Raw genomic sequence first — 25955 nt, 5'->3', positions numbered from 1 at the left:
CGAACTCGTTAAGCGTCCCCGTGGAATTCGAATTAACGAGCTTTCACTGTATCACCACAACTAACCCAAGTGTACCATTTGGAGTGATGTCTGCAGCATATCTGAAGGCTGCTTCATAATTTTTGTGAAAATAAAATAAAAAATACATCACTTAGAAGCCACACCTTGAAAAAAGCCATTGATTATATGCCAATGATATGTTTCCTGCCAAAATGAACCACAGTGAACCAATGGTCCGTGAAACCGTGTGTGATGTGCACAAAAAATCGTCGGGTTATTTTTGAGTGCGGTGCGTCGATGATGCTGGGTCGATAGCGGAGTGCTGCGCGTGCCAGCCCAGCGTTGCTTGTGTACGTGTGCGAATGGCGTGTGCGAGGAGATGGCAACGAAGATCATGGCGAGCACGAGGAGCGGAGAGCTGACGTGTCAGAAAACCGAGGTGTGAAGAGAGACAGCACAGCGGAGGTCGGGTCATTCAAGCGTGGAAGTGGCAGCCGTCGGACATTGGGTCCGTGTTGCCGGGGGCTTCCCTTGGATCACCGACGCAAGCCTCCTGCACCCCTTTCAAGTTTGGAGGAGGCAGCCGATGGAATGAGGGTCCGTGCTGCCGAGAGGCTCCCTTGGATAGCCTGTGCATAAGCTTACGGCATTTCGGGACGCCGCCGCCGGGTCCTGGCTAGGCTATATTCCTGTTGCCAATCCGCCTTTTTCACGACGCGACTGCGCATGCGCCCATCCCCTGGCGGCGTTGTCGCGAAACATATTGGAAGGGTCGCTCGCTCCACTCAAGACCGGTTGTGGAAGTGTAAACAAACCGGCTTCCTACGCGGGGTGCGTTGCTGCAGCCGTCGGGCGTTCAGCGCGACGCATTTGGCAATACCTACGAAATGTGTTGCATACGGCAGCAATGCCCAATATGTAAAGGGAAGTAAACTCGGATTTTTTCGCTTTCCGAGCGCTTCCCGGGACAGCTTTCGACGCGAAGCGTGGATAAAAGCAGTTCGCCGGCTCGACGATCGTGCCGCCCTTGGGCACCGTCAAGCACGTCAAGACTGTGCGGGAATAACTTTGTGACAGGTACGGACGAGGTACTGTGTTTAAATGCGTGTGCAGTCGATCACGAAGTGTTTTATTCATGGGCAGGAAGGCCTCGAATGTCACCGCGGCACCCAGACTTCGTTCCGGCGCTTTTTGCTTTCTCAAGCAAGAAGGCCAAATGGGCAAGCACTGTGAGCCGCTTTCAACGCGCGATGGAGCGGGCAATGAAAAAGAAGCTACGAGAGCATTCACACATGGTGCTAATATTTTGTCATATTCTCCTATGGAAATTTCCTTGTTTATGCCACTACACCCTGGCCAATCCCCCCGTGTGGGTATGTGCCATGTATTAAGAGGCAGAAGAAGAAGAAGGTGCGTTATGCGTGTGTTCGAATCATATCCATGATGAAGACTTCTGCGTGGTATCGCCGGAATGGATTAATGTGCGCCTCTCGCGCTCGTCTTTATGGACGCGCATGCTTGTTTAACTTATGCAGCGGTGTGCTGTGGGAAAATACAGTGAAATGCTAACAGAGCTGCTTTGTTGCGAGTACACTTGTGCCTTTATAGCTCGTGTAGCTATTCGGCAGCGCTTGAGCACAACGATTGCTTGTGGAAACTGTTGTCCCCAGTCGTTTTCTGTACTACAGCGTGAACGATGTAGTATCCTCATTTCATGAATGGCAGGCATATACAGCAGAAAACGCCAACCTCACTGATCTGGGATATTTCATTGAACATTATGTTCCGAATGTAGCCTTCATCTCTGAAGCGGCAGCCCTTGCTAGCTGGTGTTCGCATCGCATGCCGGATGATCGGAGATACTGAAGAATTTGCTCTTCGGTGGGCACTACAGCCTGCCTCGGACTTCGCACCAAGCCATCAGTCAACCCTAGAAATCCTCCAGGTACCAGGTGCTGCCCAGGACACGCCATCGTTGATAGATTCCAACAAAACGTGCTCCGCAGCGGCACTCAGTCCGGCCGGGTTGGGTGCGCAGTACCCTACCAGTGAGCTTCCAGCGTTGTACGCGAGGTGGCAGCACAGGAAAATGAAAAAGGCGGATTTCCTGGGGCGGCTGACGTGAGTCAACCAGCGTCTTCTTGCAGTCCTCTTCGCTCCTACTATCACCTGGCTCTCTTCAGCTGCTTCCTTCGATGCAAAGCCAGCATCACCAACGTCGCAGTTCATCTACCCGTGTCCGCCCTGTCTACAAGGCATCCCTGCTTCTCCTGGGACGCACAACATCTGGTGAACTCTTTCCTTTAAGGGCACAGGGTAAGCCCTATACCTCCCATGCATTTTAGGCCATGTTGAGGTACATGTTTCTCACTAACTAATAACAGTAGCCTAATAATACATATATCATTGTTTGCCAAATTTTGTGCTCTTTTTACTGAACTAGAATATTTGAAATGTGTTGAAAATTCGATTTTTAATAAAATTTTTTCCGGTAGTACACAAATCTGGCCTTTCTTTGCGCATTTCAAAATTCATAACAGAATAACTGCTCAGTGAAATTGCTTAATTCTAGTTCAGTAGTTGGCAACACTTATGTAGATGATTGCAAAAAAAAAATCAGCCGTCTGTCTTGAAAGGCATTGGAAATAATGGTACCTTTGTAAGAAAAAACACTGTTTTGAGATAATAGAGCGTAAAGAGAAAAAAGATGTGAAAAACCATTTTTTATTCGCAGAAACGCCTCCATAGTAATTGGTTTAATAGCCCCCTGCTTCGTAGTCACTGTCGCCGTCATTTTTTCGCTTTTCGGCTTGTCGTTTTGACTGTCGGGCCTCTTTTGTAAGCTGTCGTGTTGCTCGGTCCGCAAAGTACATGCGCTTATAGTCAGCTTCCCTCAGCCACTTGATGGTGTTGCTCCCTGGGTTCAATCCACACGCCTTCAAAACGTTGGCCCGTGCGATGCTACCATCATTAAATGAAAGAACAGCATCCAGTGTTGCCATCCGTAGGGTCCGAAGCCTAACAAACACATTTTTTGGCACGCGTTCCCAAACAACATGGTTGAACGACTCATTTGCATTTTGAGTTCGCCCATGCAGGCACTTCTCTAGGAGCTCAGCCTTTGATAGCTCCCTATAAATGGGTTTGATAGCCTCCAAGATAGATGCAGGCAAACTCTCCTTGTGGAAAAATGGCTTGCCCTCTGACTGACTTCTGTTGAAGGCACACCACGTATCAGGTTCCTTTGGGCAAAGTCCATGGCATGGGTCATCGTCTGTGGCCGATAAGTGGAAGAAGGTTGCCCAAACGGCCTTTCGCATTTCATCCAGGTTTCCTACATTTCTTCTGATGGCCAAACCATAGTACGTCTGGAGCTTGTCTATTACTGCATCAGTCAGTCGGCCTCGGCCCGAGAGGCTCTTTCCATCAGAGAGTTTTCCTGCTTTGTTTCCTTTTTTTAGCCTTCGTAACCTTGTGCCCATCCTTTTTTGCACGTGCCCTATGCACTCAACCTTGGATATTTCAACGGAATCACCATATGGCATTTGTGCATTCACAGCCATAAAAGCCTTGCTTTCACCATCCCCAAGGTATTTGACGTATCGAACGCCGTGAAGCTCCTCACTCCTGCCGAAAATTTTCAGTGCTCCTGCGACTTCCATTCCACCGCTGGTGCCTTGGTAGTTGCTTTGGCACACCTCTCTATGAAGGGGGTCGCTGTTTGTACCCTTGATGCTGCACTTTGGACAACGTTTAGACAAAACCTCCACATCCAGCACTTTCCCAGAGTCTACACTGGTCGCAGAGACTATGCCGTTATTGGAAGTATGGCCTCGCTTCTGCCAGCTTCCATCAAGAGCAACTGCGATGTCTTTATCCCCCTCATTCAGCTGCACAGCTTCGTCAGCTGCCCTTTTCATCGACTCCTGAGCAGCAGCTTCGATGTGACCTAGAAGCTCTTGATTGTATTTCGCAAACTTTGCCGGCGGCTTAGGAAGGTTTAGCATAGCACAGAGTATATTTCCTGCAGCCATTCCCTTACCAATGGACCTCAAAACATACACTAACCTGAGGTTGGCTTCATAGAGGCCAGAAGTAGTTTTCTTCGACGTCTCAAATCGTTGTGCGGCACTACACACTTCACAGTTCAAACTGTAAACGCTTGCAACACCTACCCGTTTTATCACAATTTCGATGAGCTCAACACTTCCACCGCACTCTCTGCACACACAAATCTGTGTAATTGCGGCACAAATGCCGTCCATGTCCATTAAGGCATATTGGCTGCTGCTCTGTAGCACATCCTCTTCCTGGAAGCACAGAGAAAATCTTGAAAGCTTCGATGTCGAGGAGCTGGCGCGTTCGGCGTTCGGGATCTCATTCGGTCGTGGACATCCTTTTGCTTTTTCACGATGAGCGTAGCGGTTGCCGTGAAATTCACGCCTGATGAAGGCCTTCTTTGCCCTGGGCATCTCAACTTATCAGCAGCAACCAACACCGGCACAATTTACAATACTGATCGAAAGGGATAGCACTCGGACGCAGCTGCATGAAGGTTGCAGAAACGTGGAAAAAACGTGCAAAGCGTCTCAGGATTGTCTTGGCTAAAAAAGAGGAGCTGTACAATAGTTGCCAGACAATTTTTTATATGTAGCTGATTTTAGACAAGTTTTGAAATCAGGTGGTGGACTTTTTGGTTGAAAAAATTGACGTTAATCCTGAAAGGGGGTGTGGCCGCTCACTACTTGGTTTCGGAAACAGCGTTTTTCAGCCGTAAATATGGCTTTCTGAGGAAAGTGCGATCATGGAACATGTGTAGAAAGAATTGAACTTCTAAAATTCCAAAAGAAAAAAAAAACGATTTTTTTTCTAATTTTACCTTACCCTGTGCCCTTAAACTGCAGTGTACAGTTTCTTGTTGGCTATTTTCCTTTAAATTATAAATACGGCTTCATTTTGTTTTGTTTGATCTGTTGTCTTGTTCGGATCTGCGCGCGATAGCGTTCCCCTTTGGCAGTCGGGGACACGTTACACTGTGCCACAATCACAAGCAACTGATAGCCCCATAACAGGGCACCTCTCACCTCTCGTTCCGTAGGTGACGACAGCTGCGCCAGAAGCCGCTCCAGAAGCACAGGAATGAGCCCCGCTGCATCACGGCTTAGCTGTTCGGGCAACAGTGGGAGCAGGCGACACAGCAACTGCCAGCCTGCCCGTCGAGATCTACGTGGCCGCTTGCCCTGCACATAGGCACACACATCATATACACATCACATGGCAGGGGCACCTTGATGTCACATGATTAGAGCCACTATCAGTACCACTATAATCAACTTTGCACAGATTCACCACTAACATGGGGAACAGCCCATGCATGCTGAATTATCACAGTAACTACGAAGGAGTGTAAATACAAATTTTCCCTGCTGAAGAGGGTACAGCTGCTCACACGTTCTGGGATTAATGTAGTAGCCTTGCAACCAAGTATAAAGCAAGCAAGCTATTCTATTCCGCTCCTGAAGTGAACATATATGACCAGGCTCAAACTGCTGGGCCCCTTAAAAAACAACTGTTATGTGACATTTCCCAAAGGGTTTATGGTTTATGGGGGTTCAACGTCCCAAAGCAACTCAGGCTATAAGAGACGCCGTAGTGAAGGGCTCCGGGAATTTCGACCACCTGGCGTTCTTTAACGTGCACTGACATCGCACAGTACACAGGCCTCTAGAATTTCGCCTCCATCGAAATTCGACAGCCGCGGCCGGGATCGAACCCGCGTCTTTCGGGCCAGCAGTCGAGCGCCGTAACCACTCAGCCACCACGGCGGATCATTTCCCAAAGGGAATACTCAACTTCTAGACATTTCATTTTTCTGATGCAACTGAAGTGGTTGGTCTGCTTGTATAATTACTTTCCTGTGTGTTTGACATGGAAGGTGCTTTTTCTTTTACTCAAAAACTTTTCAACAGAAATGAATGTAACTGCATTTCCTGCTACCGCAACTAAATTTATGACAAAGTATCGTGCCATTAACATGCGCACCTGGACTGGGTTAGTTAATGTATGGTAAAACTAACTATCTGGTCTGGTTTAGTTTTATGAGGTCTAATGTCTCAAAGCGACTTAAGGATATGAGGGACGCCGTAGTGAAGGGTTCCAGACATTTCGACCACCTGTGGTTCTTTTTAACGTGCACTGACATCGCACAGTACACGGGCCTCTAATATTTCACCCCTATCGAAACGCGACCCCCGCGGCTGTGATCAAACCCGTGTCTTTCAGGTCAGCAGCCAAGCACCACAACCACTGAGCAACCTTGCGGCAGCGTCCAATGCAGCTTTCTTTGTCGCCGTTTCCATGCTTTTTTGTGCATGCAGTATTTACACGATTCTAAAGCGACCTATTTTTCAAAATTTGAAAATCCGAAGTGGAGGGGTGGGGTCGACTTACAATCGAAACGAAAACATGGCACTATAAGTAAAGGAGAGACAGACAAGATATTGGTCATGCTACAGCGTGTTGCAATTTTGCAGCGCGGCAACGTCACATTGCTCTTGGTGCTGGCCTCGAGCAGCTGCTATGTCAGCGCGTACCCCGCGGGCGGTGGCTGATGGCGGCTATCGATAAGCAGCAAACTGGCACCCCACACTCCCCACACGTGGCTGCAGACTGCAGCTGCTAAGCGGCGGCGGCCCGATAACGCAATCGCATTCTACGGGAAGCTCAAGTGTCCAACACGTTTTATTTTTACTTTCAAATGCGTGCTCAGCGCTCAAGAGAGCGTTGATAGTTGATGGAAGGGCTGCTGTTCCAATTGAGGCGGCAACCGCACTCGGAACGGCAGTGGTGCTGGGGAGTGTCGATGGCCGACGTCATTCACGTGTAGATTCTCTTTGGCTCTGATGCATTTAACTACTCCCAGCTCGATACCGCAATAGCGTTCTACGGGAAGCTCAATCGTCCAACACGTTTTCTTTTTACTTCCAAATGCACGCTTGGCACTCAAGGGAACGTTGATAGTCGATGGAAGGGCCGCTGTTCCAATCAAGGCGGCACACCCACTTGGAACGGCAACGGTGCCGGGGAGCGTCGGTAGCCGACGGAAAAGCTGACGCCATTCACGCGTGGTTTCTCTTTGGCTCCGACGCATTTGACTACTACCAGCCACGTTTCACAAGCTTTAATGTAGTGCTTCGTCAGTCGTCATTTGTGCTCTTGTGTCCGGTAAGTGACCGGCGCTCGTTCACGGCTACTTTTAAGAAGGCTGTCATTCTTCACGCTGAATAAACGAACAACTGCGCGCCAGGCCACAAGTTCGACATTCGCAACTGGTGATACAGGTGTGGCAGCTGCAGCAAGGAAAATTTTCAGCTGTTCCACGTGATGTCGCTGTTCGCGAAGTGCGGGATTTCACTGGATGACGACGTTAGAACGACGTGCTGTGCGACTGCAGCAGCGATCACTATGGCAGCGCTAGTGAGGACGATGGTGCACGTGTTGACGAGTAGTCCAGTGACTAACACATTTTCGTTTTGGAATGTGCCCACGGGCACGGCCAAGCGCGGCAGCTGATAGCGGCTGGCGATAAAAGGTGGCTGCTGGATAATGCTATCGCGCTCAGCTATTCAAGGCCAAGCTTAAACAACCTAGAAGGTTTTTTTTCTTGGGGGGGGGGGTCGACTTACAATCGTGCAAATACGATAAGTGCGTTTCACCTTACAACCTATCACCACAGTGCGGATGACAGCTTTGGTATGGGAGCTGGGGTACGTGGTGCCGCCAGGCACCAACACCTGAATACTCAAGGTGCCCCTGTGGGGTTTGCATATCATAATCTAAACATGAACAACCCACAAAGCTTTGCAAAAATAATGCTTTCGCATTAAAAGTAGGGCAATTCAAAAAGCGTCTCTGATTTGATGATGACAGAGGCAGTTTGCTTCTACTCTTCGTTCAATATCTCGTTTTGAGCATGTAGCCAGGCTTCGAACACTCAATATACATACAGACTTTGCTAGAGCTAGCCAGCCTTCTGCATGAAACGCAATCAATCTGCACAGCACCGCAGCAAATATGACATCAATTGCGTTTCCTTTTCAGATTAGAGCACCCCATGCACTGAAATTGACGTGCCTGTTTACAAGATATGAACCATGGTTTAGGTTTAAGTTTATGGGGTTTAACGTCCCAAAGCGACTCAGATTATGGTCGACGCTGCAGTGGAGGGCTCCAGATAATTTAGCCTATCACACCTCACAGCACAGCGGCCTCTAGCATCTCGCCTCCATCAATATGCAACAGTTGCAGCTGGGATCAAACTCGCATTTTTCGGGTCAGCAGCCGAGCACCATAACCACTGAGCCACAGCAGCGGCTACATATGAACCATGGGCTGGAGCATGTTACAAAACAACAGCCAGTGAGAAAAGAAAGAAATAGTGCCAGTGAGCAAGTTAATGACGTTGTCGCACCCATTTCATGGTAATAACAATTTCATTTTGTATCAGGGAAATGAATTCAGCAAAATAAATAGATAGCTTTGAAATTAAGGCTGTCATAATATAATTACAGTTTTACTGCACCCATAAAGAACACAACAACAGCTCATAAAATCCATATGTGTGCCGTCCTGTCTGCATTTTTGTGCCGCAAGTAGCAGACTACATGTATCCTGCAGGGAGCAAGACTCTACTGCAGTGCCGTTAGTTCTTGCGACCTCCACTTGGGGCGCTCTCTCTCCTCCACTGGGCGGGGTATGGGGAGCTCCGAGTTTGCTCTAGCAACATTGGCAAAGAAGGTAGTGCATGCCCACCGATAAGCAGAACATGCTTACTGCCACCACTCAGCCGCTCACGCGATTCCAGTGCAACAAGAGACACAAGGGGAGGGCAGAAACGGCAGTGTGTGCCAGTAATGCAAGGCAGAGTCCATTTCCTAGGGCAATGGCAGCTGAGCAAACTGAAGAGAGGGGACATTCAGGAAGAGCAGGTGCTTTGGACTCCTTCGCCTCCTTCACTTTCTCCACCTCTCGGGTAGCGGTGCCATGGGAGCCGGGACAGAGATGGTCGCATTATCAACATGAATGCAAGATGTTTCTCCGAGTTTGTCTGAGTGACAGGGGTTTGCAGTGAGCGTTTGCTGGACGATTTCATCAACATTAATTTTTCATTTTAGTTTCCATTGTGCATTGTCCCATTGAGTTCTCAAGCAAAACCTGCATGTAACAAAAATTTCAGACTTTTCTCAATTTCATTATGTAGCACGTGTTGATTGACCAGTCGTACAGCACCTCACGTTTTGCTGCTGAGCTAAACTATGCCACAACCCAGTCAGCTGGTCACCACTTGCGAAATATTTATTAAGGAACTGGCTGACTGTACTGTATATGCAATGCATCACAGGAAGCGCCAAGCGTGCAGGTGTTTTAAAAAAAAGAGAGAAAAGACAAGGCCAACTACTCAGCAAGGCTCCGACTTTCAGAAAGCACTGGTCGGGACTTGACAACAGTGGGCTTACTGCAAGCAGGTGGATGATGGAGCGTGTCCAAGTGAGGGCCTCTGCCTGTACAACGCTGGCTGGGAAGGTGCTGAGGTAGCAGTCCAGCAGCAGCAATGCATCATGGCTGAAGAAGGAGACAATAATGATGTCACAGTGACAAAACAAGAAAACTGAGGGTCCGTAAAAGGGCCCTGCAAGGTAGACCCGACAACAGAGTCTGCAACAGAAATAATGTGCATAGCCTGAAGCCAGAAATTTCAGACCTATTCGTGCACCAATAGCATACAGCATCATTTAACCTTGTCTTGGAAAAATAAGACGACAGAGAGAATAATCCTTCTTTTAGACTGAACCTGGGCATTACACTCCACATTTCATCAAGTGCACTGGAGCATGTCGACAGTAAGTAAAACATTTTTTTTCGCCTGCTGTGAGCAATGGCAGTTACTGCGACTTGGCACACAGTTCAGAGCATGAAAAATGTTGTAGCAGGTCTGCATGAAAGCCAGTTTTTTCCAGAGCACAATTTTAGAGGATACAAAAACATGTTCTAACCACTTCTTTTTCATACTCCCGTCACACGGCACTCCTCAATCAACGGCGTGGAAGCAAAACGTGAAAGGAAATGCGACGTAGTTTCATGGTGAGATCCAAATGTGGGTAAGTTCGACTTTCACCACTATACCGAGTTTCATACATCCGGTGCAGCGCTGTCACAGCTAGTGCTCTTGTTTGTGCTGCCTACATCCACGATCAGAAAATAGTGCGGTCCTTGTGATGAGCTTAATTTCTTTGCTTATATGTACATTAGATAACACATTTGTCATGAGCTTGAGGAAATGCACTCTCATTGCTGACCACATGCTGTTGCCTTCGCGTGTCTTAGACCACTCAGGGACAAAACAAGCACAGGGTAACAAGCCTTTCTTTATATTTTCATGCCAACTACTTCTGTACCTTTCACAGAGTTGCACCAGATGTATGAAATGGAGTATAGTTGTGTGCGATAGCACTGTCACATAGCACTTCTGATCCCAATTAAGTTTCAAGCGACTGACATGCAACGCTGGTACATATTTTCACTTGGCCCTAATCAATGAGTTACGAAAAACAAATGGGTTTGTAATCAAGTAGAAATAAACAAAAACACTTCTAATAAAAAATTCTGTGGCTCTGATGCAGCTACAGCAACCTTAATCAAAAATGCACACAAAACGCTTTACTACCAGCCTGTGCACATAGGTGCTCGATTTGTGCTTCCAGTGCTGTGCGCCTGTTTTAATTCCTCCAACATGAACTAATCACGCGCACAACCTGGACACATTTCTTATTGTGTAAATAGTTTGTATATACTACTTCTCCCCCTAACCTCTCTTCCTGTCCCCTCCCGTCTTTCATTTCATTTCTCCATTCTGCCTGCTACCCTTTATTTCCGCTGCCCCAGCTCAAGCGCTTCAGTATCGATGGCAGATGCCGGGGCTAGTAAAAATCCTTTCCTTCCTTTTTACTATTATTTTAATTAAAAAAAACTACTACCACCACCACACTTGTTAACTATGTGCTGCCTACGCAAATGCGTGGTGTTGAGAGTTAGCACAAAATTAAAAGTTATTTTAAAATTTTGCAGCTTTTACAGTGTGTGTTTCCGTACGTTTCATTTTTAGTTAGCATTTGACTGTTTCCTGAGCACAATGGCAGCAGCCCTTGACTGGGACCCAAAAGCTCAACCACGCTTCAGGAGCCGGCTTGAGGTCAAGCACGTTGGCTCAATCTCGCCTGAATTGGCCATGTAACAGTGCTGAATCTGCACAGAGTTTGATCCCAATCAATCTGATCATGACTGAAAGTGCCTGTGTGATGTCTGCCTAAGGTGTCAGCAGCAAAATTTTCAAAATTGAACTTAATACTTTGTTCCTCTGTCGAGCATAAAAATTTATATCCTCCGACTCCCTTCAAAAGTTCAAAAGGGTGGCACGAGAAGGGACACATTTTTCGTTTTTTATGGTGCCGCAATAATTTGTCCCTTCATAAGGGGAATGCCCACAGGTTCATTAACAGCAAGCACAGATTGCGTTTAAAGTCCTGGCCACCAATAGCACCCGCTGCTGCTGCTGCTACATGTTTAGTCTTAAGATCTGGTCTAAAAAAAAACACCTGTTATAAAAAGTACACGTGTCTTCAATATTTTGAAACTGTGCCTGTTGCAACAAGGATGGAAAGGGAGTTAAATGAGAGTGACAAGGGTCAGGTTTCATCACTAACATTTAACCGTAATGGCCTTTCTAAAATAGGTTTAGCAATTTCAGAGACACGCACTGTATTCTACTCTCGAGATAAATGTTAAAATTTGTGCGTACATTTTGAACCCCCTATATACAAGAATAATATGAAAGACTCAAACTTTCTAAATTTCCGCATGCCGCATACTTCCACACTCGTGGAGTTTCATCATTTTTCTTCTATCACGCAAATTTATGCACAATTAATCATTTTTCTTATCATCCAAAGCTGTTTCAGCAACAAAAACTTCTCCAGCATTCTTTAATAAAACATTCTATTGTGTCAAATTAGAAAAGCGACAGCACTCCCTAGGCCAAAGAACTTCACGATGTCTATCGTTATTTCTTCTTTTGGAAAAGCCTTTTTTTTTTACCTGGACGTGACATAACCCTGACATTCTGTCAAGCACGAATCTGAAATACAGCTGGCATCACTGACTTCATGAACACAGTGCTAGACGCTTCAAAAAAGTTTCTGAAATGCCATGTGCACAATCGTAGACGGCAGACGCTTGTCTATACATGGTACCTCAGTTCAGCTGCTTGCAGCGGAAAAATACACTTCAGTGAGACCATTTCCAGGCAGCAATAGGTTTAATTCGGTTTGTAAGAAACAAGCTTGGGATGTAGAAAGAGCGAAAATAGGGCTTACATCAAAATGAAGAGCCCTATGGTATCTATCTGCACTGAGAAGTTCGAAGAGTGTATGCAAAGACAACACTGACCTTTCCATTCTGCAACAATAATTACTAATAAACTATACTATACCTCTTTCATGCAATTTTAAATATGGACTTGCTTAATAAGCTTTACCATTTGCACAAAAAAAATTCAACAAGCTTCTTCCAATTTTTTTATGTCCTTCAATGGTTAATTGCAAAGCTCCAATACCAAGTGAAATTTCATGCTCAGAAAATGTGGCTTCCAAGCAGAACCGATTCATGCTGTAAACACAACTTCCACAAGCAGATCCTGCATAGTGTCCATGTCCACGTTCTTCCAATATGGAAAGGAACGACCAGTTTACACAAAAAGACTATTTTTTTGGTTATTTTCCACTAAAGTTGAAAATGACTTGAATATTACAAGACATGAGGAAAACTAGTTGTTACAAAAACAGAAAGGTGTGCTTGTCATGCATAATTATAGAGTAATCATTAACCGATTCCTAAAACCTCGTTCTTCATATCAGAGAGACCTGTGCAATCGAAGATAAAAGGCATACTGTACAGATACGTCTGCCAAAAATCACCTCATTTGATAACCACAGATCAAAGACTGTTAAGCCTGTTTCACATGCAAGCGAAAATACTAGCGAATACTGCCGCAGCAGCAGAAAAACCTGTTTCGAGTCGTCGCTGCGATAAGAGGCGAGGTTCCAACAAGTTGGAAATTTTCATTGCGACACGCCGCTCAATCGCTCAGTCGCTTGCATGTGAACCAGCCTTCAGTCTAACCTTAACCTCCACAAGTACGGTCTCAAGCCGCCCGGTAATAAAAGAGCTTTCAACTTGCACCTGAGAGATCTTGGAGACTTTTGTACCAGATACCAAATCAGTGCGTATGCTGAACTCCTGAGAATTCAATTCTTTAGACACGGTGAGCAATACTTTTACAAAGGCAACAGTGATAGAATGAGCATGGCCTGCTACAGACATCAGCGGTCATGCTGCGTTCAACTCTGAGGACTAACACAGCAATCAGTTTGTTGCCACCAAGTTCTTGCTGCCATCCGTAGTGCCTTTCATCACCTACACAGCATATAAAGCGATACATCTGCAATCTCTGGGAATGCAAGAGGGTGCTTCATTTTGGGCTTGTATTTGTGTATACTGCCAATTTCTTACGACTGTTCCGACAGTGCCCATGCCTTTGCGTTTGCTTGGGCAGTCTCTCCAGGGACCCTCACCTACCTTTACATCTTAATACTTAGCGCACAGAAGTCCTTTGAAACATGTCTTCTAAGCATGAGCATATGCGTTTTGTGATATTCTTTGCTTCTACCAATGTAGAGAACGATCCTGACCACGGTTCCATTCATTTTCCCGCACCCGATGATGCTCTTGCTATCATGAACATGATGTAAAGCTTCTACTGGAAACTTTAATAACCAACAACTTTATTAACCAGCTGGTAGGCGCCACGCAAAGGTAAACGCGACGACAACACCCGCACATACATTAATTTGACCGTGAAACGAACCACAGCGGGAAGCATTTTACCTGGTCTTGTGCGACTGGAGCAGAGATTTAACTTTAGTCGCGACGATTTTAGGCGTGACGTCGGCCTGAAAAAAAAAAAGAAAGCAACGGCAGTCAATGCACAGTACGCTGAAGGCTGGCAAATCAAACGTGGCGCTGCTTGCCACGCATGGGAAGTTCGCACGCGGAGGTCCGCCGCCGACAACACGGCTCGGCAAAAGCAAAAACCTTTCACTTCGTTATTCTTACGAGGCGAGGCACCTTTCGCTGGACGATTCGCTTTCTTCACGAATTCATTTCTGAGGCTTCCTAGGCATGCAAGGTAGAGTACCCAATACACGTGCGTAGCCAGCCATGCCGCACGGAAACGTCCCTACCGCAATGACAAAAGCGCACGCAATGCCATTTTTTTTTATTAAAATTACCGCTTGCGGGTCCCAATGGTATGTGCAGACATAAAGGCAACGCTTTAAAGACATTTCTTGTTTGTTTGTGTAGTTTATTCGCGGTGCAAACCCCGCCGCTACTTTCAAACGCCGCTGCTGAATGACGGATACGCCAGTTGTTTTCAGGGGCTTGCTTGGAGCGTTCCTGGCATTAGGAGGATTTCTGACGGGCAAAAATACGCCTGTCTATAGGCCAGTGAAAAGTATAATCTATTTTCCCACAGACCAAATACCTGGCAAAGGTACAGGCGGGTCAGCCGTGTTGACCATTTAACGAGAGACACTTACCTGACCGAAGTAGTGTGCGTTTGCATGCGAGGCTTCCAAGAAGTTCAATTTGCTTTTTGGCGACTGCTTCGAATCGAAGGAACGCTCGAGCAGTGTAAACATGCTCAAAGAGCCGGACGGCCGGACCCAACTCACCACGATACCACAGTCACCAACCAAACCATCAAATGCAGCGTGTTTATGTGTGCCAGTTGCCAGACGTTGCATAGACTACGCTGAATCGGCGGCGTGGTTGCTGTTGTCATGCGTTGCTAAGCGCACAGACAGGTTTTTCAGAAAACCCGCGATATCTTTAAATTATTGGTATTAGTTACAAATTTCGTTCTCATAGTTATCATGGGACTTCCAACGTTTGCTTTTTTTTGGACACTCGTTGCAGCACGCAAGTGCTAAACTGCATTGATACTCAAATGTAATAATTTACTTCTGCAAACTACCTGCCACCCCTACCAATTTGCTAACGAAAATGAATTGACCACTCTCTTAGCTGCATCAGGGTCCTTCAATGCGAGCCGCATCTTCTAAGGTCTATGTTGTGTCTGAAGCCGCCGGTCTTCAAACCAACACCTACTGAACTAGAGCCCTGCACATTTGGCACTGCTCCAGCGCGCATGTTCTAGTTCATGCGTTTTGCCGCAAGGGAACGGCAGCTACGGGCGGCTTGGCGCTACTGTTAACCTGTTGAGCAAGATAGCGTCAGTTCTTTTACTTCAAGGATGTAATAGCTTTGTCAATTGTGTACATTGCGAGTATTCATCATTCATCCATTGCCTAGCAAAGATACCAGAAAGTTTCATGCCTGACATGCGCGCAAATAAAATATTCACCGCTAGGATTTGAAGAAATATCATATTTGCATCGCTCATTACAAGGTTTAAAAATAATTACACATGACAAATGCACAGAGGCAGTGAGAGGAGAGCAATCATTTGTCGAAAGCAGACGATAATGATGATCATGGCAAATGAACAGGTCAACCGAGCGCCCTCAACGGCCAAAAAGGTAACGAAAGTTCGCGCACGCAGTCCCATTTAACCCCGCCAAATGTGCAGGTCTCTAGTTCAGTAGGTCAAGCATTAAACAAGCAATACACCAACAAGGGCTCTATGCCTATTTGCCTTTAATGAAGTATGTGACAGTACACAACAAATCAGTGTCAATAATTTATTTTTTCGGTTCAATGAATTTACATATCTGTACATAAAATACATAAATCTACATGATGCAAAATTTATGTGGCTCATGTAAGGAGCCAACACGATTCTAAAGCAGAACTCGGGTCATCTTAAGTTAAATCAGCTTTGAACGGTGACAGGCTGATGCTTGCTGTGCCTTATGTTGAGAAGAGCAAGAGGCAGCATATTGCAAGGCCTGCTCATTTTGTAGTGTGGCCAGCAAGCTATGCAATCTGCTTGAAGTGAGTGTGCCAGCAATGTACACATACACATGCGTGAATTCTTTGTCAGTGAGCAAGGGTGTTAAGCATGGAAGCTGTTTATACTTCAAAACTTCTGCCTGCACAAGGCCCCTTTACCAGGCAATCCTAATCACTTGCATGCTCCAATGCTCCTCTGCTCAGTTCAAGTCACGAAAAGCCGCTTCCAAGTAAAGTGCACAGCATCACGGAGCAGTGTACAGCACTACTCTGCTCTTCGTCATACGTGTGCCAGACTCTTTGAGATGACAGAAATAGTCGTACAACTGCAGCTGTGTTTCAAAATATACCTGTCTACCTTTTACACTACAGACTTCCCTTTCAATTTTTTTGGAACACTGTTTGAAAGCACTGGAAACTTAATGGCACAAGCATTCAGCCATTTTCCATGTCACACATGATGATGTGGATGAGCAATACAATTCACCAAACAAAAATAATATAGGCAAAAAATTACAGCACCACCCAAACCTGGAAAGCCATCATTTCTGACCAAATCTATAAAATGCAAGCAAAAAAAAAGGCAGCAAATTAAACGGGGCAATGCTACGGTAACTCAGCTGTGCCACTACAGCCATCAAAGGGAATAAAACTTGAGTTTTGCATTTTGCACTTCAGCAGTCAGCGCAGTGTAAAGGCTACGTCTTAAGCGATGATAAAACGCTGTGGTGCACTTGTTGAGCGTACCCTGCAAGCAGTGTGTACCATGCTAAATGCCTGTTCTGAGAGCTTCACATGCAAAACAATTCATTCGAGAAAAAAAAACGAATGCAGTGGTTACATAAGATATGTGCTGTGTATTCTGTTAAAACAAATTCAGCACCCGCTGCAATGCAAGTTTCTAGGACAGACATTTTGGCCAACGGAAATACTCTATCTTAATTGAGATTCCAAAACAGTGTGCGTCGATAATCTGTCTTCAGTTACAAATCTTTGTCCACCTACAATGCTGCAGAACTTTGAAACGCCAACTAGCAAGGACCAGCACATAATAAAAGAAAAAGAGCTAGCAAAAATATGGGACTCAATTTCATTTAGAACAGGAGGGAAGCAAAAGATACAAAATAAGTGCATTCTATGTACACAGTAGGAAAAAAACAAAAAGGACTTGTTTACGAAAGAGTCGTGGCCTGTTGTGCGACACTGCAACATGAGAACTAAAAGAACTACACTTCCTGCTCTTGGCTTCCAACATATATATGGGCTTAGTAACGGTGCTGCCTCACAAGCACAACAAAGTAAACTAGCCGCACATGATGAGAAGAAAGCTATCACACTAAGTTCCATTTGACCGGCAAAACAGCAAAACTGCTGCCAGTGAAAAAAAAAAGAAGGATTGGAGTGAGACAAGTAGCCACTTTCACGCCCCACACAGCACAAGCTGTGCCAAATGCATGATAATAATTTTTAAAAAATGCGGAACACAATCATAGGCAGGCCTGTATTGCTACATTGAGATTTCTCGTGCCACACGTAGCAAATCTAGATTCAGCAAGTGAAAATGGAGAAAAAAAAAAGAAATAGGAATATGCTTTGTAACAGGCAAGCGCCACACACACACACACACACACACAGACGCATCCTACTAAACCTAACGACAGCATATGTCAGACAAATGCAAGGAATAAATACACTAAGCATCAACAACCACGTTACCCATTATTTTTTTATTTTTTTCTCTCCCCACTTTTAAACTCTAAAAACTTAAACAAACTGAAGCAGCGCTGTCCATCACAAGATAATGAGTAGTTCCTGTTCCGTGTACTTTGAAGAAGAGCATAATGATGTCCTTTGCCTCAGGAGAAGCGCAAATAGCAGGGGAGAAGATCAGGCAACGGCACCTCCTACACATGGCGAGCTTTGGGAGACACATGCAGCTGCCCATGAGAACAAAAAGAAACAAGCCCACACCGAGCCTGCTATAAGAGGACTGGAATGTTACACGCTCTGTACAAAGTGAGAAAGCAGGGTGCTCGACACTCAGCATTTCACCCTTCCGGGACACATTGCAAGAGCGCAAGCAAAACAGAGGGGAGAAAATACTCTGAATGCCTGTTTTCCTTGCACACACAATTACTGCCACATTGGAACTGTGCCCAACACCTGTTTTCCCTTGGCTCTTAATGGAAGCAAATGAGAAATTCAGAACGAATGAGGAGCTACTATCTGCCCGAGAAAATTCATGGGCAACAACAAGAGCAGGTTCAAACAACCTTCAAGCAGAGCTTCAGACAAACTGTGTGGCGCCTCACAACAGGGAAAGAAAAAAAAAGCCAATCTTGAAATATTGCCATCTGTAAATAATGGTAAGATGACAACCAACACCAAGGTAGACCAAGATCTTATATCTTCCTTCCTTTGTTGCTTCAACTGGCTTCTGCACAATCCCAAATTATGAGCGCCAAATTTACAGGAGATGCAGACATTACTCAGAAACAAGTTGTGAAAACAAGGTCCCTCTTTCTCTCTCTCTCTGACCCAGCAAAGCAATTTACCCAGCAAAGCAATTTTTTTTATACATATCCTCAGCACCAAGCCATCTATTTGTAGCATTTTTGATCAAATCATTTATAAGGGCCCTGCAACACCTTTTGAGCTAGTAAATAAACTCACTCAATCAATATATTATGTTGTCATGAACATCCCAGCCAAACAATACACTTCCGCAAGCAGCAGGGAACCCTCAATCGTGATTGAAAGTTGGCGAGCCCTTTCTAGCAATTTCAAACTTGTGCCCTCCTCCGTGTCACTCATATGTGTATATCAGTTAAGAAATGGCTATTGGCTAGACTCTTTCAGAGGTCAGCTGTACTGTGCCAGCATGTCAGCAATCCCTCTCTTCTCTCGAGAAATTCCCGTGTGCATCGTTAGCCCGGCGGAGTAGCACCAACCTTTGAGCGTATCGCAACTACCAAGCATACCGTAACTTTATTGAATACTGTAGCAGGGCTCCTTGAGGCATTGCTGTGAAAAAACACAAATGTTAACTTAGTAATGCCTCAGCTTACAGCAGTTCATGAGTATACATTAGAGGGAAGAGACAGAAAGAAAGACAAGGCAAACAGAGCAGAATGCTCACAGTCCAGTGAAGATGCTACAGGCTAAAATTTATGATGGCCTGCAAGCTCCTGTCAGCTCACTGCAGTCTTTGTAGCACGAACAAATCAAACAAGCTACTCCGTTCATCATGTCAATGACAGGCATGGAAGCCTGGCCTCCATGTGCACACTGTGCTTCTGCCTAAGCTCGCAAGTAAGAGAACATAAATATTTTCCTCCAAGCTCTCGCAGCTTACCCACACACCATACACAGAGTCCCCTCTTTGGAATCGCAAGCTACAATATATTACTCTTTAAAGCTCTATCCCTCATTTTCGGGGCGTGCTGCACACAAACACAGGACACAAAGACGGATTCGCGCCAACAGTTCATCACCAGCACCCTCATCTAGGTGCTAAGGGAAAAGCCAACCGCGCAAACAATGAAAACTTTGCGCTGCAAAACAGCACCTGCAGAAGGAAAACGCAGAGCGAAAGAGAAGGAAAACAAAAGAAGCACTGACAAAGCATCGCATTCCCTACCATTGCACTAGAAGCAGTAGCCACCGTTTCCTTGCATAGGACATGCGGTGGGACGAGGGTGGGCAGCCAATGCAGAGTTCTGCTCGTTTCTTAAAGTGATGATAACACTTTGAATTCTCGCACATTTCCTACAGGTGTATACACACAAGAGCAGAGAAGACGTAACTGACAAGGAACTCTCAACGTTCAAAATGGACGCGACTGCGGTGCACAGTCAGCCCAGAAGCAGTTTTCCAGGTCCACCCAGCACATTGCCTGTCCGCATGCGGCAACCACGGCTATACATCTTCGAGACGGCGTGCCCATATATGCGTCTCCACACACTGTACACTTGCAGCCCTTGCAGCGAGGCGCAAAGGATCCGAGATGCACACCACAGCAGCCGTTGATCAGAGAAGACAACAAGAGGCGCTGTAGTGGCAGCGGCGATGGCGGCAGCAGGCAGGGTGCACTGCAGATGGCGACTGCTCAGAGTCCATCTCAATTAAGCCTACGTGGCTGTGGCAGGTGTTGGCGAGAGGTGCACAGTGGCTATAAGTGGCATAGTAGCAGGATACTTTGTGGCCTCTTGTTCCAGCTGTCAACCCTTCACTTGAGATTTGCCATGCATGACAAGGCCTTGCCACGCATGTCTGATAGGACAGTGGAGGAAACAGCGGATGATTTGGACTAAAGCCTGCATGAATAAGTCCCATCAGACTGGACTTTAAGAATGAGCTGTAAGCAACATGAAGAGAAAAACACGGCTGATGTTTCAAGGCCTTCTACCTTGCACACAGCCAGCCTTTCAGGTGCCTAATGAACTGACCCTCTGCGGCCCAGACCAGCATCTAAAATATAGTTTCCACAACAGAATGTGCGTTCAAAAGCAAGGTTTAACCACACAGTATTTTTAAACAAGAATAGGCAGACTTTATATCAATACCCCATCCATTACACTGTTCCATTTAATTCTAAATGATTTAATTACAGCATGAACAGATGCTTGCATGCAGTCTCGATTTTGATGTAATTAAGTGCACAACTTCTATTAAGTGCACATATATAAACTGAAGGTATCTGCAACCTATACGCTAGACCCTATCAATAGACTAATAAAAAAACTGCATCATCTATATAAGCTCTAACATGTCCTTTTTAGACATTTATGTTTGTCTGAAGCCCATTCTTTGCTTTTTCATTTACCTAAAAGGCTAGACTATTAAAGACACTTCCTTAATCACAATGAAGTTCACGAGCTCTCTGATATGCAACAAAACGACAGTATCATGAAACTGACAGGATGCAAAGCTCTTGTGCGTTGTAACCATTACTCCATCACAGCAACGTAGTTTTCAGGAAAAACTGGAACAGTTGTGCATGATTCATTACAGTGTAGCAGACCCCTTTATCAGCACGGTTTTCCTCTATCACATATGCGTAACAAAAATGCAAACTGAATTTCTCTGGCTAATGCAATTTAAAAGGAAAAAAAAAAAACTGAGGACGGAAGCAGACATTCACCTACAGTGCTTGAAAGACTATTGGACATAGCTTCAGCTTAGGACACAAGTTGAGACTGACAAATGAGATCATTGTATCAAGGATGCTAATGCAGATGGGCAGATCTGTATAGGACAAAAAAAAAACTAAGAAAGGGGAAGGCAAAGGCAGACAAAACGAGCTGGCAGGAAACAGCTGTCCCAAAGTGACTAAGCAAGTGGTTTCTGCAGATGATGTTGCCAGGCAAAAGCAATGCCAGACAAGCATATTGGCCATGGCATCCTTAGTTTGGTTTTGCTTTTCTTGACTAAACACAAAGCCAAAAAATGACAATCCTATTGTAGGTACAGCCATTTTGGGCAGCTAATGAAATTATTTCATAAGTTCCAACTGAAAGCAAAATGTGAGTTGCTCCTTGCAAAGAAGCTCACCGTTGGAAACAAAGGGACAGTTTCGTGCGCCCAAGCTGAAGACCGGTGAAAACTGCAAAAACAAGAAGTCTACTGCAACAAAAAAAAAAAACAGGACATATTAAAAAATGCAGCTTCAGGCCAAACTTATTCAGTTGTTTGTGTCTTGTGAGGCCTTGAACAAATCATGTGCCATGGACAGCAGCAGTATGTGCCATAGGAGTAGACGATAATGTACCAACAAATACCGTTTCATTAAATCATTAAAGAAAAAAAAAACGAGTCACCTTTTAAGACGAACATGTCATTCTCAGCAGTGTGAGGAACTATAAAGCAGATGTGAACACACCTTCCAAAGCAGCTGCTTTGAGACAAAGAAGATAGGTGAAAGAAAATGCTGTGCGTGACACCAGAGAGAGAGGTATGAACGAAAAACAAGGGAGATCTCACTGTGTTACGAGCACCCAAGCTTGGATGCCTGCAATATTGTTCGTGTTCATTGAACACAAATGTCCATTAGGCAACCCGGCATGTACTCCACAGATTGTATAGCTCGTGTCTCTATGCTTGTCAAGGCCAGAACAGTGCAGGCTGGGCTCTGGTTTCAGGAGGCAGCAGAAAGAGGTATTTGTGCCCGAAATCTAGCATTGGACATAACGTTTGGGAGCATCTCTACCAAGATTTAAGGGTTTTATTGTAAGCTGCCCAATTTTTAAATTCTACTGTACTCCACTGAATATTAGTATTTGTTAGTTTCAGCCTTAGTATCTTCAGCATTTCAGAGCTTGAAAGTGTGCTAGAGCCTAACTTTGTAAGCGTTTTTCATATCTATAAGCTCCTCTTCATAATCAGTAACTGTTTCCTACCAAATGCATGATTTACTCGTAGTATGCTTTTAGATGTCTTACACTGCACATAAAGGCAGGGGACTTGTAAGCAAGGGCTTCCTGACATATAAAAATTGGTGTCTTGCTGATCTCAAGACAATAAGAAACCATAAGGTATCGGCCACAGCCTTAGCCACAGGCCACAACTTTAGCTGTCTTCATCAATAAGCTGACAAGATGCACTGTTTGCCTTAAGAGCATTCCTCCATGATTGTTGCTTTTACCATTGCTTCTTTAATCGCCCCCAGCAACAGCAGCAGCAGAGCTGAATCCCTTGCAATACAAAAACCTCTCCCAATGATCTCCAACTACTCCTGCTTTGTGACATATCAATGGCCACATTATTACAGCAAATTAGTTACGTTTTGCTACTCTGATATCTACAGTGCTACTCCAACTGACCAACGGCCATCAGTTTCTTACTTGCAAATAAAATTTCTTCGTATGCATATATGCTTGTATTGGTAGTAGCTGATGCTTATGCACTGCTATTTGAAATGGGAAATGCTATCACTAAGACGTCACTGTTTTGTTTGCATGGTTGTGGATTTTGTGCTAACATTCACATGCTTGATTACCGAGGCACAAACCACACTGTGCAGCCCGCCTGAGGCACCAGAGGCACCGGTGATCTCTGCATGCCGATGGCCCATCTCTTGACCAAGGAAGCCTGGCACCCCCTCTCCGCAACATGGAACCAATGTGTCCACCCAGCACCACTGACCTAAGCCTCAGACAGGTGAGGCCACCCGCAAGCTTGCAGCCCTCTTCCACTCAACCCCGTCGTCTGTCCGCTGCCCACTAGGCACCTTACGCACCGACGGAAATGGATGGAACTTGACATCACGCGAACTCCCGATGGTGTGTCGCCGCTGGAGTCCCATGGAGGACAATGGCCGCCGGCGTGTGCCGCCCACTGCCACAGGTGCCGCTTCGCCCTCCACCAAGCGGCTGACCAATGCAGCAACCACACCATTCTCAGAGTGCCGCTGCTGTGGCCGTCCTCCTGCCCCTGCTGCTTCGTCATCTACTCGATAGATGGCGTAGCGTGTTGCAGCAGCACCATTCAAGCACTGCTTCTTGCAGCGGTAAGTCACCGAGCTGCCACACGATGGCGCCGCTGATGTGGTGGTCTGTGGGATGTTTTCCTTCTCGTGCAGAGAGTCAAAGAGGTTTGTGGGCGGCTGCGGAGGAGCCTGGCTAGACGGAGACTCCATGGGCTGTGACGAGCTGCTGTACTGTTGCTGGAATGTCTCTGCGCAGCTACCAGGCATCTGGACATCGTTGATGGCAACGGGCATATGATAGTCCTTTTGGTGCAGTTCTGCTAGAAAAAAAAAAAAAAGAGGGGAGTAGGGGGGAGAGGGAGAGATGTTTATACTGGCCTTCCATGTTTGCAGTGAAGGTGCAAGCTCCTCATAGCGTTCAGATAAATTTAATTTAGTAAGCTTTCTAGACTCCTGTACAGCAAGCTAACCAGTATTTCAACTTGCTTAGGCACACCACAATGTTGTCTTCAGTATGTTAAGAGCATGTGCATGTTGCATGCAATTAGCCTTCAAGCAGTACGTCACATCCCAGCATTAAAAAAAATAACCAAATATAAAACGTTTTATAATTAATTCATCAGTGAAGGCTACTGTGAAAATTGGTACAATTTTTTCAAATAAAAACCACGAACAGCACAGAACTTAAGTTTTGTTAAGAAAATGCAGGCATTACAACAAATGAAATTCTGAATAAAAGAGAGTTTACACAACAATGCAATTAAAAAAATTTTATAAACAGCATTAAACAAAATACTTGACACGATGTTATTACTGCAAGATCTGACTTCACATCTGCCAGTGCCATCCTTAAAACTGTAAGGAACTCAAACAAGGACAACCAGTTGAATCGTCAGTTATGCCATGCAAACTTCTGCTCAAAGAAATTTCACACGGAAACACACAGATGAAGCAGCGAAACATGTGCAGCTTGCACACACCTGCTTTTGCAGCATATGCATTAAAAGGCCACAGCAGCACATATGCCGAGAAGCCAGGACCACACAGTAACTACACTCCTATGTAATGCGATCTTAGATTCCTACTAAGCCTGGCAAATTGTGGGCCAAGCTACATGGTCCCATACATCGCGTGGTGCTCACAAATGAACTGCAAATCATAAGGCGCTAGGACTTCGAGCCAGTAGTAAAATCACACTTTAAACACAGATCATTTGGCCCCTCAGAATAAAAGGCAGAGACAGAGGTGAACCTCAGCTATTTAAGAGGCAAAAATGTGAGCACTGGACGAAAACTTGCACCAAATATTTCCATTTCAGTTCTTTTAAGAACAACAACTATGCAAGCAAAGAGGTTTTATCTTCATAAAAAATACTAGCATGTGCTAAAGTTATCTATGTTCAAGCAATGTTAGTAAATGAACAGGTGCCAGGAACTTTCTCGACACCATCATGGTGCACACCATGCAATGTAAAGATGTTGAGAAGAAAGGCTGCTCATCAACACAACATATGCACACACTTTTGCCTGCACTTAAAGGACTCATAACTGAACAATTTACTTAGCTGTGGACCACTGCTGCTATTCTTGAGAACTGTAAAAAACGAAGCAGAACTTCTAGCTGGATATACCTTGGCACATTTCCAGGCTGCGAATCACAGAATTGTGTGCAGAAGGCAGGACTGCTGATGGCGGTTTAAGAAAATCGTTGTACAACAGCTGCCATATGTGTGGCTGCGACTCTTTTCTTTAAATGTATTTCCACCAGGGTGTTGTAAATGATGCCAAACAAAAACCTTTGTCTGAAACATGGACAGGAACAGAAAGTTTGTGAATAAGCATAGCTATTGCTTACACAATTGCTTTGTGCAAAGTGAAGAAGCTCACTTGATTCAATCAAAAAACTGCAGTACACCAGTGTAATAGATTTAAACACTACAATAATGCCTTCAAGAACCTGCAGCGAAAAACTGAGTGCTATGAGATAAGAACTTTAACAACAATGACATGTGTTGAAGCCAGTTCATATACCTAAGAGTAATCACAATGTAAAATTCAGGCTGGCATATCATATTAATATGTGCTCATTGGTACCTCATGCAGCATAAAAGGGCATAAATTCGTACACATTAGTGAAGGCCATGCCTGCAGATCAAGTTTTGAGAATTCAAACTAAGGAACAGCTGACCTAGCACTGCAATCCAACTTTAAAAGCATTAAAATTCACCCTGAGACGAACACAGTTCAATACAAAGAATAGTTAATCACACTAGTGTGAGTCAAAAGGCTTGCAACATGAGTCGCAGCTCATATCCAAAAGACGGCAGTCCAACTTGGGTGCCAGAAAACCAGACCTTGTAGAACCATGAAAGCTGATGTCATCTGCGGAGACTGTTTAGACTTGCTATCATTTTCAGTCTAAGCCGTTATTCGTTAAATGGGCT

General features: G+C 45.2%; 2 protein-coding genes across 12 annotated transcripts in view; both read right to left on the bottom strand.

The window, feature by feature from the left end:
- LOC144125177 (uncharacterized) overlaps positions 1-14894 on the bottom strand; it is an 83498-nt gene extending 68604 nt beyond the window's left edge. The window contains exons 1-4 of the mRNA XM_077658341.1: positions 14712-14894; positions 13999-14063; positions 9516-9621; positions 5085-5240 (exon numbers count right to left, since the gene is read on the bottom strand). Coding sequence (XP_077514467.1) covers positions 5085-5240; positions 9516-9621; positions 13999-14063; positions 14712-14813 — 429 coding nt within the window. The 5' untranslated portion in view covers positions 14814-14894. The remainder of the gene's footprint in view (positions 1-5084; positions 5241-9515; positions 9622-13998; positions 14064-14711) is intronic.
- A 967-nt stretch (positions 14895-15861) lies between these two features.
- The window catches only part of LOC144125175 (rho GTPase-activating protein 23-like), a 95253-nt gene continuing 85159 nt past the window's right edge, over positions 15862-25955 (bottom strand). For 5 of the 11 annotated variants that reach the window (XM_077658329.1, XM_077658332.1, XM_077658331.1 and 2 more), the window contains one exon: positions 15862-23832. In XM_077658329.1, coding sequence (XP_077514455.1) covers positions 23237-23832 — 596 coding nt within the window. In that variant the 3' untranslated portion in view covers positions 15862-23236. The remainder of the gene's footprint in view (positions 23833-25955) is intronic. The other 6 variants (XM_077658338.1, XM_077658330.1, XM_077658333.1 and 3 more) reach the window with 3 other exon arrangements.

Source organism: Amblyomma americanum, chromosome 3 (genome assembly GCF_052857255.1).
Source record: "Amblyomma americanum isolate KBUSLIRL-KWMA chromosome 3, ASM5285725v1, whole genome shotgun sequence".
In the NCBI taxonomy this organism is placed as follows: Eukaryota; Metazoa; Arthropoda; class Arachnida; order Ixodida; family Ixodidae; genus Amblyomma; species Amblyomma americanum.
Note: the sequence above shows the minus strand (reverse complement) of the source record. Positions and strands in the feature narration are given on the sequence as shown.